The 14,247-nt window shown below is 37.4% G+C and overlaps 1 protein-coding gene across 13 annotated transcripts in view; it reads left to right on the top strand.

The window, feature by feature from the left end:
• dlg2 (discs, large homolog 2) overlaps positions 1-14,247 on the top strand; it is a 168,143-nt gene that overhangs the window by 2,659 nt on the left and 151,237 nt on the right. For all 13 annotated transcript variants that reach the window (XM_079356339.1, XM_079356340.1, XM_079356336.1 and 10 more), the window contains one exon: positions 59-190. In XM_079356339.1, the coding sequence (XP_079212465.1) occupies positions 59-190 (132 nt within the window). The remainder of the gene's footprint in view (positions 1-58; positions 191-14,247) is intronic.

The raw sequence follows: 14,247 nt of genomic DNA, 5'->3' as shown, positions 1-14,247 counted from the left end.
TGCAGCCAACAAACCAAGAAAACACTAAAGGCTGTCTCATCTGCGCCCTATTCTACAGACACAACTCGAGCCCTTGGGCTTCTGGAGGAGTACTGTACTAAACTGAGGAAGCCAGAGGAGCAGCAGCTCAAAACTGCCATTCAGAGAGTGATGGGGATTTTTAAAAGCAACCTGTTTGAAGCTCTTCTTGGTAAGTGTTTGGAGTGCTTTCTGTAAAGTCTATGTTGTTTCTTTTTAAAGCTGGCTGGCCCTATGTTGCACTTCAAGGAGTGCTTAATGTATGAAAATGGGAACTAAGGTATAGTTAAACTGGAACCCTACCTTTTTTGTACTTTTAGCTTGAAACAACTAAGAGGTGGAACAAGTTCCAGGATATAAAGTCAGAAATTAAGAAGTATTTGAAAAGGTTTCTCGACCCGTATAAGCAGTCAGTGCTTTATCACAGAAGTGCTCTACATGTTAAAAAAAACTTATTGCTAACCATGCTGAAATCACTAACGCATTCAGTTTTTCCCCTCCATAATGTGTTATATGATAGGCTTTGTTTTAGAGTGCACATGCAGACAGTGGTCAATCTGTAAAAGCACTGTGGTAGACTTTATGAACGGCACACCACTTTGAGCCTCTGACCACCTTTCACTGTGAGGCTTCAGAAATGTCATTTCCTTAACCTGACATAACCATATGGCCACGGGGATAGATTCCATTATCATGTGCAATATTGACAGATACTTAAGGTATTTAGGACCTGGTATCAGGATGTGAGCATAAATATCATGAGCTATTAGTGCAGCTGCTTCCAAGAAAGATCCCTTTTGTTTTCTTTTTGTCAAAGGAGAAAGTCATTTAACTGGATTTTTTAGCTATAAAAGCAATTATAGCTCCAGGGAATATTTATAATAAATAAATGTGTACACACACACACACACACACACACACATTTGACTCTTTACTTCTTTTGGTCATCAGGAATACCTGCCCAAGGAGGAAATAAATTGTAAAATGTAAAATGTTGGAAAGAAAAAGACTACATCTGACTGGTTACTGTACGTTAAAGCTATAGAGGACAAGTTCTGTTAAATATAAAAACACAATGCACTAGTATTAGTTACACTGAAAAGTCAAGATCTGCAGAGTTTTTCTTTTAATGATTTTTTTAAACATTTCTCATCTAAAGTACTTCAGAGTCTAAACTTCATTCCCTCAGCACTCAAATGAACCATTTTTGAGAATATATTATGAAAGAAATTCCTTCCTTTTGTTGTTCGATTAATTGGAGACTGACTTGCCCTAAACAGCTCTGTGTGGACTTACACACTGCAGCAAATATTGCAGCTGGGCCTGAAGTAGCTGCTGAGATACTTGGCAGGAGAGAGACAGATACAGTCAGACAGCAGTCTGCCTGCAGCCCTTCTGCAGGCTATGTCACTGTTTCAATGATGAAGTCTCTTTGTTCTCTGCTGGCCTGCTTTGGCCAGAAGGAGCTACACTGGGGCATAACTGAAGTGTAATTAGGGCTCGACTGTTGCTGTATACTGATGAAGCTGTACATAAAGACTTAGGTCATACACATTTTGATTCCATGGTGATGTTATTTTAACATAACATGCAATATTAAATATCAACGCAAAAAGAGGCTAGTCTAATGAAAGAGACAAAAGAATATTGCCATGAACTTTCCTAACCACACACACACTCACACACTCAAGCATACACACACACACTCACGCACACTGAGGGGCGGGGTTGACACACAGATATCCTACTAAAGCACATACAGCACTTTACGATACACTACAACTATATGTTAAGACGGAACAACAACTAAAGAACTAAGGAAAGCTTTTCACATTTAGAAATCCAAATCAAGACACGTATTTCATGAAATGTGCGGATTGCAATTTTTAATCTCCGCTCACATTTTTTTTATTCTTACATAATATCCTACAACAGATATTTCACGATACTGAGTTCACGACACTTCACAATACAGTTCTGTCAAGATTTATTTGGAGGGAATCAGGAAGTGATTTGATCGATTTCTAACTGCCTCACGATTTTTAAATCCCTAATGCCTTGACTCATAAAACCTGGAAAAAAGGAATTTTGCTGATTGTTAAATAATACATCATCATAGTGTGAGATGCTGGGTTAACTCACGTCTGAGTTCATCACAGACACTTTGGTCTAATCTAAATATAGACAGTTACGGTGATAAAGCACATTGACATATGATGACTGAATGTTTGAATTTGTTTTCCATCACTGGAAACCATTTTTTTTTTTTTTGTGTCTCAATATTTTTCTATCAATATAGAATGACTTCAAATGACAACAGTTTCTCTGGTAGTAGTGACAAACAATCGCTGTATGCATTGCAATCAAACACGGTAACATCTCTGCCAAGGAATAAATGCCTCCTGAAATAGATGTAATCATCCTACAAAGCATTAGGTGCTGTCTAATCTAGTCAGTGGCATGGGCGTCCCAGTTAAACCCCATCAATGCAGAGTGGATCCGTGTGTGGATTAACTCATTCATCATCCCCACTACTGCTCTGTCACAGATCTGCACAGTTGAAGGACTTAATGAGTCCAGCGCGGTCCATACTCCATACTCAAAGACAAACAACTATTACTGCCAGAGCTGAGCACTCCATCCTGTCATCCTTCTTTCAAGGTGCTTATAATTTCCACACATTTTTATTCCTCAGTCCTGAAAGTGTGATTGTTTTCCATGACATGCAACCAATGCACATCAATTTACGACTTTAAAAACATTTGCATTGATTCTATTTCAGTATGGTAAACATCCTAAACATAATGCCACTGTTAAGAACTGAATATTTCTGTCAGTTTTTGCTGCCAATCTTCTTTCTTACAGTCTCGTACTTTTGTAGGTCATAAAGAAGCAACAGTATTAATGTCGGATTGTTTCATAACCAGATTAGAACTCATCACAGCGGGTTTAACACAGTTCAAGTGAGTGATTGCTGACTTTCCATACATATTAACTTGTCCAATCATTTTGTTTGTGTACATATCCCACAAAACTAAGGACTTTCTCAGCAAACTCAACTACACTTTAATCTCAATGTAAATTCAGCAACATTTGAAGCTAAAGGTGGTTAACATTATACCTGCTCAACTTCAGTACGATAGCACCTTTATCTTGAATACGCGTCTGTCGGCTGATCATAGCATCCCGCTCACAGAACTGCATTACCTAAGGAAGGGTTCCATGTTGTGAGTTTTTGTATGTGATATTTTAGAGTTAACAGTGTCATGGTTTGGTTTTGTTTCTGGTTCTTCTAGTTTCATTCTGTCCTTAGTGTACTTGTTTCCTAGTGTTGATTGTTTTCCCTTGTGTGCTTTAATGTTCCTTAGTCTTGTGGTTAACTTTAGTCCTTAGTGTGTTTCCCTGTGTCCTTGTGTTCTTCTATGTTGTCTGTAGGCTTGTTTTCCTGTTACTTGTGTTTTCAGTTTCTTAGTTTGGTGTTTAATGTTTTTAAGTCTAGTCTTTAGTGTTTCCTGTTTTATTTTGTATATCTGGTTTTGGTGGTGTCAGTGTTGGGTTTTACTTTGTAGTTGTCTTCAGTGTTCTGGTCTTGTGTTCTTTGTTCCTTGTGTTTCCCGCCTTTGTGATTACCCTGATGTTCCTCACCTGTCTTGTTAGTCTCACCTGCGTCTGATTACCCCTGTCTATTTAGTCTCTGTGTTTGCCTCTGTTTCTTGTGGTGTCATTGTATTGTCAATGTCTCGTGGTCTGTCGTCCTGGAATGTGTTTCATCTCCCTGCTCCCTGTGTTTTCTCCTCCTGATTTTTGGTTTTCGAGACGTTTTGCATTTAGTTTTTCAGTAAGTTTTTGTTTTGTCTTTTGTTAATACATTTTTATCCTGCACTTGGGTCCTCCTCTCCCTGTTTCCTGCCTGCTCGTTCGTGACAAACAGGTTGTTATCATGGAATTGGAACCCACCAGGAAAAGCAGGACTTGAACTTGACTTTTGGATCTTGTTCATTTACTTTTAGGTCTGGACATTATATTGGGCTTTTAAAATTATTAATCTAATTCTTTTAACATATAATTCTCCAAAAATGTTCCGCATGATGAGGTTTAATGGTATAAATATGGGAAATGAGATATTCAGTATCAACAGATGAGTTGACTGTTTGAAGAGAATTTTTTTTCGATAACTGAATATCTTTTCACTATTCATAAGCACAGCATTTGAGATACTAATAAATATTTTAATGGGATCTCAAGAAGGCTCCAATATTTGTCTGTGAATATTTTTCTATCTTGTCTTGGTTCTTAATCTACTAAGACATTTTCCAGAATGAAATCTCTGTTAGAAATGTATTTTAGAATCCTTTGAATGAATGTTGACTTAATCATATTAAAAGATTATTATTTGTGCAAGTATCCACTAATCTTTCAAGTTAATTATCTTTTGCCCTTTGAGTTCTTATACTGAAACCATTACCTGAGCTTTTTGTTGCTGTTGATACTTACCAGTGGCCTGCTGCGCCAGCTGTGTAAATTCTGCCCAAGCGGCAACATCTGGTGTTGAAAAATGAAGCCAATGTGGAAATGCAAAATTGTGCAGCGTCTAGCTGAACTGATAGAGGTTTTGATTGAGGATTCATGTTTGGATTTGTTGAACTTCATCACTGAGAATGTCTGTTCACATATGTAGTTATTTCCAAAGAGGACAAGTATCTTCTGACAATGAATATAGTCAAAGTTGGCCGCTCTTCCTTTAGCTGAAGCTCCAAGTTATCAACGATGTCCTCAACCCCCCTCGTTACAGTGCAGGGGGAGAGTGGAATGTTCTTACTTCCTGCCTTGTTCTCCAGGCTAGCACTCCTTAACAAACTATTCTTCAGAAGACGTCTTACTTTTCTAACAATTTTGTGAGAAATTATGTAACTCGTCATGTCTGCTGCAGCCGCTCTGGCTGTGTAATGTTTTGTAAAAAGTTCTTGTTGGGTTTGCAGCTTTGTTAGCAACAACGTATTGTGTCCATACAGAATGTAGTGCCTTTCAAAATAAAAGCATCAGAGTTGTATTGCATGCATGGCTTAAATATATATTTTTTGATTTACGATTGGCCTCGCACGAGCTGGACAGGGACGCACAATGGGCCAGGTGCGGTCCGCTGGCCCTAGTTTGCCCACGTCTCAATCTTACTGCAAGAGGACTTGAAACTGTAGCTGAAGAACCTGGAATTATAGCAGACATACCGTACATGTTAAAGAAGAAGAGGTTTTGCTCCCCAAGGTAGTCTCCCGCGCGGGGGCCTGCTACATCTTTCGGCTTCACCAAAAAAACCAGTGAAGTGCTTCACTTGACACTTCACTGGTTTCATGGTTTGGTCTTTGCAGCTGCCATGATAACACGTGCTTGATACAACCAACCATCTCTGCTCCACAGCTGCTTACGCTCATATTACTGCAAAGTCCGAAATGAACTTTTTAGCTCACTGGCCAAGGTGGCGGCTAGATGAAAAAGAAATCACTGGCCAAACCTATTTTTTTTTACCAAATTGTTTTTGTGTTAAATACACATCTGTTACAGTAAAGTTAATGAGAAGGTATTATGTTATGTTGAATCAATCACAGATTTAAATCTCATGTTTGATCATTTTATCAGATCAGGAACTTGAGAAATTATTATTATTAATATTTTTTGAATAGGCAGTTACCAGATCCCCCCCCCCCCCTGTGTTGCTCACAGTCATGACAGCAGAGAGAAGAGCAGGGAATAGCAGCTGCAGTTACATAAAATACACTTAATACTCAAAGAATAGTTTTGATGACTTTTTGGTCAAACATTTACCTACCAAATGGAAAATTTACCTGAATTTGGCACTTTGCGGGTATTAATTTTGGACCCTGTCATTCACTCCAATCAATGTTTAACTCTCTCAAGATTAATCTTTACATCCCTCAATGCAACATAAAACATCTCCTGGTGTTGCTAACTATCGCCAAAAAAGTCATACTACTAAACTGGAAATCAAGGTCAGAAATACACATGAAAACATCTCATACTAGACTACATTTCACTACAAAACCGTTAGTCCATGGGCCAGACCAGATTTCGGTACCACTCAAGGTGGCAAAATCTAGTGACTATTTTTGAAAAGGTACATGTCCATAGAGGATTTTTTGGTATGATAGTCCGTCCTAAGTGGTAGCTTTGTCACAGTTATCAGCACATGAAGTTAATCACCCCCGTACAAGAAATTGGATTTTTGGTGCTGGTGCATATTCTACTTATGCTCATTTTCCAGACTTTCCTCATCTTTAAGTAAGGAATGTTTGATAGCATTGTAAAGGTTAGTTCCATAGCTTTAATTCAAACCCAGTTTTGAAACTTTCTAATATAGAGAGAGGTTACAGGAACTCCTCAAACTCCCAACAACAATTATTTTTCCACTATTTCCGCCTAAACTGTAGCAATGTAACAATTTGAGCATTGTGGTGTATAGAAGCAACAATGACACTAATAATAAATACAGGAATACTCACATGACCATGACAATTCAGGCAATGTATAATGTTCCTATATTATTCCACTCTTATGGGTGATTGTGGGGCCTAAAGTAGAACATGGGCCCAGGCGAGAATTGTCACTTTGCTATCACCCAATTTGACAAATTCTTGTGACATTTTTGAAAGCCTTTGTTTTTCAGAGACTTCAACTTGATCACCCTTCCCAAGTGTTATTGTAGTACAAGCTTACCTTCGAACACTGATACGGTTTACAATTTGTCTTTATCAATATTTACACCTCTAATAATAATCATCATCATCATCATCATAGTCATCCATGGCCACAACAACTTCTACATCCTTCTTCTCTTCCCACTGATTGCTGCACATTTCTGTGCACTTCAGGTTGTTGGCAAGGCTGGAGCAGGCTGGTAGTTTACAGGTCCGTGCACACTTGAAGACCATAAGTTAGAGGACAGCCATCTGTGTTGGAGGTTGAATCCAGTGTAATGACAGCATACCTGAAATAATAAATGGAAGATCCAAACTCCATGTATAGCTTCCCCAGCTATTTCTCATCTCATCCGCTGCATCCTTTGGAAAAATGGTGTGATCAATAGTTTGAGGAGTTCCTGATACCGATATGTGAAATATTGGACTTTGACCTATGGTCTACATACTGCACACTCCGAACCCACAGATTATTCAGCCAAATGACCCTGGCCCAATGTTATCTCCTTCTTACAGAAATATCACTTCAAAACATGCCTATGACCTAACTACTGGTTTTCTCATTCTCTCCCATACAAGTTCCCCTCAAAACACACACACACACACACACACACACACACACACACACACACACACACACACACACACACACACACCGTTTAGATAGTGTCTATACTTTAGATACATAATTTGTTACTATTTTCATTATTATTGTTTTTGTTTGTTTATTTTTTTTTATTGTTGTTTTGTTAATGCTTTGTTTTGCTTTATAATCGCCATTATTACTATTAATAGTACTTTTCTGTTTCCCCCCGTTGTTTTTATCCCTCCCCTAACTGTAATTCCCCCATTTTCCTTACCCTACTTTGTGTACTTACTACACGGTGTATAAATAAGAAATAAAACAAATAAAAAAATCTGTAATTCCCTAGTTGGCTCTGGATTGAGTCCATTACATTTCCAATGTATTGAAATAAAAAAAAATACTTAAGTTTAAGTTGCCCTCATACCTGAGGCATCACGACTCTGTCTTGGACCTGGGGCTAACGCTAGGGCCAAAATGGAAGAGGGTAGGGGTGGTGCATTTCTATTACCTATTTTATCCATTGTCATTGTTTTAAATGTTGATTGTTGTAAAATGTTCTTGTGTGTCCTGAAAGCTTATAAATAACTGAATATAAATAAATATAAATGTATTATTACATTTAGTGCAGCTCGATAGTGGCCGAAAACCTCACAATATTTTTGAGAGATATTGAGATCAGGGTTATTGAACACATTCTCTCAAACTTATTTAAGTGTATATCTCATTCTTACCTAACCCTCTCTTGTAAACATCACACAGCTGCACCTCTCCCTCTCCACATAGCGGATTAGCGTTCTGTAGCTTTATTGTTTGTGTGTTTCGGCACTTTTGGCAATATTCATCAGCAGTAATTTAGAGACGCTTATATAACATTACCAATATTTTAAAATGTTTCTACTGATTGTTTCCCCCCTCACATCAGGTGATCCACGTGTGTGGAGGCTTACTGATGAGGATTATTATCGCATTAATCATCCTATACTTTGAGTGGGATAACATTGAAATCAAGCAGCTGCAGAAAAGGATTTAGATTAGCTTATTTTTCTAAATTTGTAGCACCAAGTGCAGCCCTGTTTCTTAAACTGCAGTTGTTTTTGAGTTTAATATGGTTGAAATCTGTATATTTGTACAAGTTTATGTCAAACCTCACATTTACCCAGTAATTTTATACATTATTTTGTCAGTAATTACATTTCAACTTCAATGATTTTTAATTTAATTGATTGTTTTTTTTTCATCTTCCATTAAAGTATCCGGGAGTCATGTAATTAAATGTATCTTTCTCTGTGTATGTTGTTGACCGAGTACAAAAAAGACAAAAAGTCTTTGATGACAAAAACCTATATTGGAACATTAGCCATGTCTGTTAGAAACGTTCCTTTACACTTTGTCAACATTTCTGACTTCGTTTCTAAAAATTTGTTTCCAAAGAAAAATCTTTTCTCTGTTTGTTTAAACTAAATTTCTGCTTTTAAAATGTAATGTGTGATATGTTGCTAGTTTTGTTGTTTTTGATTTTCCTTTAATATCTCTTCTGGGTGTCGTGACGTGCAGGTTTCTTTCCTTTTATATCCCTTAAATTTTAATCCAGTGTGTAATATGAATAAATAAATAAAACAGGAAAAAACACTGATTAAATATACCCTGGCAGCCCATCAATTATTGTCTCTGTGTTACCGCTGTATGTAGGATTAAGGTCATAGAGCTAAATTATACAACGACAGATAAATGCAGAATTATTAAATAAAAAGGCATGAGAACAAGAGCAAGGATCCTTTTTACTAAATTGAGCATGACAAACAGACTGGTTTGTCTTTGCGTCGATCTTAGCTTTGTCTAATCCTTTATTAGCTCATTTACTATATATTTCTATTATTATATGTTTTTGTACATCCATGGTAACTTTTGGCTAACATAGTATCATCCACAGTACAACTTACTCCTAACAAACTGCTTTTCATAAACAAAGATTCTAATGAAGTGAACTCACTTCCTGTGATAGATCATATCAAATCCCTGCTTTTTATGACCTAATGCTGAAATATAAATAATGCTAAAATATTTACACGCGTCTATATGATCCTGACTGCTTGAAATCATGTCAAAGGTTGTGAGTGTCACTGGTTGCGTTTTAAGGCTTTCATGTGTACTTAATGGATTAAAGGACTTCTTTAGAGCTTAGATCAGATAGATCATCTGGTGAAGCAGTTGTTAAGATCCGGGCACATTTAAATAGCTTACTACTGTTGTTCCCTCACTCTGTCAATAAGGCTCAACCACATCACTAATGTGCTCCCGGCTTTCTTTTAACACTGACCTTTTCATTTATTCTTTATAATAGCATTTGTGTGATTGTTGAAACTGTCCCCCATGTGGCCTTTATGAAGCAAAGATTTTTACTAATATCCAGAGTCATAATACTGTAGCTGATGAGAGTACTGCCACCTTGTGGAGTGAAACATATAATGAATCAAGCATGAGATCCTGTTCTACTTTTCACATGTTTTATACATCATGTCAGTCTGTTTGTATATGGGATATAGTGTGGTTGTTATGTCCAATGTTTACTTGACCTGCTTTGTTTTAGCTGAATGTGAGTACGGGAGTCAGTGATAAAGAAACAAGGGTTTTACATAGATATAATTTTGTTTTTATTGGACAAGCTTTGTTTGTACATTTGAAAGACAGTCCCTCACAATGAAGAAACTTGAAAATCAGAACTTCAACTAATATCCTATCATCCACGTTTTTGTATTTCTTTGAAACCTCATATATCAGGGATTCCACTGTTTTCTTCAGATCATCGTTTTCCAAGACTTTTTCCCGTGACGCACTGGTATGACAGGAACAAATTGTGCACACACACCAATATCTTTACTCCTGTGGACGTTTAATATAAAGGACGTGCAGTCTATGGCTACAACCATGAATGAAGAATCCATTTTTCTCTCTTAAATTATATTTTTTCCAATTCTGCCTGAACATCGATGACTAGGTAGCATGAAAAACAACACTCCTTTAGCAAGTCAGTCATAGACGCTAAGAGGAGGTCAATCTGTATTTGGGCTGCAGCTATCATGTATTTTAGTTATTGATTTCTTCTGATTATTCCATCAATTAATCAGCTTTTTGCATTAGTCAATACAAAAGAGAAACATATAAAATGAAATGTAAGATGTGTAAACCTTTTTTTTTTAAACTTCTTTTTTACAATACCACACAATCTGTTGCCACACAGTTTTGAGCAGGACCGAAAATGGTGGCTGCCTTCTTGTAGTTAAGACTAACCAAGGCCAAGACATAGCCGAAACTTTAACACATCTTTGTTTTGCTCCTTGTTTTCGTGAAAAAACAATTCATTCTCAGACATTCACCATTTGAAACAACCTCTGAATGAAGTCAGTTAACATGTTACCGTAAGCTTTGTACGTCAGTTGTGATATTTTAAAATCAACATTTTCCATGTTTCGCAAATGTGTCTGTGAGTTTATGATTCATTTGTTGGATGCTCCTTTTTGAAGCAAGACAAGTGGTTGTAAGTGTTTTATATGATTTTCCTCAAACCTTCACTCCTAGTGGGTAATAAATGGAAGTATGATAAAATTATGCAATATACAGCATGCAGTGTATGCTGCCCTCGCAGCACGTGAACTTGTGCGTAGCTAGACGGCTAGTTAACATCCAGTAGGTCTTCAATAAACACACAGGGCTTGCTTCTCCTGTCCTTTACTGAGTCTTGACCGTTATGGTTCTTTTTTTGTAAAACTGAAACATTACAGAGAAAATAAAATACGTAAGTATTCAAGCACTGACATATTCACATACGGTACAGTACATACGGTAAGTATCACACGTGTACTCGACTGAATGCAAAATTTCTACAAACATAAAACACAATTTTACTACTTAACAAACATTGTGCTCATGTACACATTTACTTACAGACAAATGTTCTCCAAGGCAAAAGCGTATCACAAAAACAGTAGCAACTCCATGAATTCTGTTGTCTGTTTGTGCTCGACACGAGAGACTTAGCTAAATAGCAAGAAAACGAAGTTACGTCAAAGATAGACCAACAAAACAAACAGTGGTAAGAGCGCTCACTCTGTCGCTATTTCTAAAAACTAAACAAAAAACACAGAGTACTCACTCCGACGCTATTTTTAAATCCCAACTGACAATAGCTTACTTTTTAACTTTTTAATCCACTTTTAACTAACTTATTTAACTTATTAATTATAATTATGTCCTGATTAACTTTAAGGACAGCACACAGTGAGTTTAGGAAAATAATGTTATGTGTTTTGAACAATAATTTGATGGATTTTTATCCATGGTTTCAATATAAAAATTAATTCTACAATTCACTTGGCAGACACTGTTATCCAAAGCGATGTACATCAAAGAGTAAATGTCAGTAAGTGCAAACAAACAGCTTTAAGTCTGATCACACACAGAAGGCATCGCTCAGACGCGAAGCACAACATCTTCAAAAAGGTATCAAACAAAACCATCATCAATAATATTAATATTTCAACAATCGGATTTGCTCTATAACATCTCCCGTAATTTATTATTGCATACTCTTTGTAGTTAAATATTTTATTGTAGTGTTGTAGAGAAATTTGGATTTTTATAGGAAACCTTCCCAAAATATCTTGATAAAACCTAAAACACTAGGAAGAGTACTGAATAAATCAGTGTACTGAAGAATCATTTGAGCAGTGTTAAGTTATGGATTAACATAATTATTGCAGAAAAGTCCTTTCAATAGAAACTTGGCATCATGTTAATGATCATAATCTTAATTGGGGGATTTGTCACCTTCTTTTGTAATGACATGTTTCAGGGTTGTGACCGATCCGTGTAGGTGCCTAATGGGCCAAGGACACAAACAGTTACTAATGTTGCCATGTCTGAGTCTTTAGGCATCAGGTACCACTTCCATTTTTCAGCGAAAGCAGCATCGCAACAGGCAGAATGTGTTTAGAATGTGTCCAACGTCGGCTTATCATGTAGGAGCTGTTGCACAGATAACTTCAAGCTGCTCTTTCTCATTTAAGCTCATCATCATTTTGTGTGACTTGGAAAAGTCAGACAGGGTTAGAGTGACGGTATCTTTAACTAAAACACTAGCTAATTCAGAGATAGTTAAGGGTTAAGAGTCTCGCCCAAGAGCACATCAGGAATGTTGCTTCAGGACCTGGGGAATTCATTGATTGAGCACAATTGTATCTGGATAAGAAGCTCCAGCAGGGGGAGCCAGAAGACCTGGTTTACCTTCCAATTCTCTCCTCTTCTCTCCAATATAGCTTTTTCTCAAGAGACACTGAAAGAAAGCTTGCTCATGTTTTTGCTGAGGCAAACATCCTAGAATTTTGCAGATCTGCAATGTACTGTATTTGTATTTGGTCTCTGCAAGCTCGGAGTGATTTTCACTGTACTGAAATCAGTGAACAGGAATTTAAAAAAAAGTATTTATGTGGCTAAGTCAAAGCTGTGTACAGTTAAGCTGTATAATGTCTGTGATGAGAAATTCTAATACCCATTCTTCTGTGTTACATAGTCCCCATATCTACCAACCAATGCGATATCCACAAACTGTAATAGCACACTGTCAGATAAGTTTTTCCTCCCACAGTTGTGAGGTCAAAGACACCCACACACTGAACTGACCTGCAGCAATTGGCTGAGCTCACCTCAGCCTCATTGCTGACCTCAGAAAAGGGCAGTCACATATGTTTTCAGCCTCCTAACAAGGAGTGGGAAAGTGTGCAGGCATGAATTAACACAAAGCTGTGGGTTATGCATCATATTCTGTATTCACACATGCACTCCAGTAAAGTTCTAGAACGTTTCAGGCAGAGTGCCTTTAAAACCTCCCTGCATTAGTTCTTCAAACTTGTTCACATAGCAGGGACTGTACCTATAAATAGTAATAATTGTATGTACATTCCTGCGTTCATTTATCTTGGTTTAGATATCACAAGAGGGGGGCAGCAATATGTTCAAATTACGATAAAGGTTGCTGTCACATATCAGGCTGGCAACACTAATAACAGAAATTAACATGCAAATAAGCTTGCATTAGTCCTATCTCCCACTGTGTCTGTTGATTTATCTAATTATTGCAAAGTAGGATAAACATTCATATTATTCTGAATAATTTGGAAGTAAACAAATGTCTAAAAACAAGACCATCACCTCACAGCTGTAGTGTCATGAAACATTGTGTAAACAGGCTTTCCTCTGAAATGGTGCCCTCATTATTTGCTGAAGATGCAAATTCCTGCATAAACTTGTGACGCTTCACGCTTCTTATTCCGCGGAGTTATCGTGGACTCAAGCGAAAGTAAGAGGGCCAAAATCTCCTAGTGTTTACCAGTGTTAATACTTTTGCTTAAAATGTGTTTCCATGGAGATGCCATGAACAGCACGCCTGAATTTGACGTTGAGAAAGTTCAGAAGCATTCCTTCCATCCGGCCTCCCTCTCCTTCTCTCAAAAGAAACCACAATTAAAGAAATAGGATGAATCAGGGCTTAGTTAAATGTTAACTTCATTTTGCAGTCATTAATTTTATCCTCCTTTCACTGTTCCCTCAAATTGGAGTCAAAGCTTTTCCACCCACTCTGCACTGCTCCTCCACTGAATTCTAGTTTTCAACATTCACATTCAGTCCTCAGTGGGGAGGCCTATTCTCTGGCCGCATGGTAAAGATGACCTCATGTAGACATTGTGTGTTAAGATGGCTGTAATGTAAAGAGATCACGCTTCGTTTCGTACATCAGTTTTGGGGTCACGGTTCATCCATCCATCCATCCATCCATCCATCTATACATCCATCTATACGTCCCATCCATCCATCCATCCATCCATCCGTCTATCCGTCTATCCATCTATCCATCTATACATCTATACATCTATACATCTA

The sequence above is a fragment of the Symphodus melops genome (assembly GCF_947650265.1).
Source record: "Symphodus melops genome assembly, chromosome: 11".
NCBI classification, from domain to species: Eukaryota; Metazoa; Chordata; class Actinopteri; order Labriformes; family Labridae; genus Symphodus; species Symphodus melops.
Note: the sequence above shows the minus strand (reverse complement) of the source record. Positions and strands in the feature narration are given on the sequence as shown.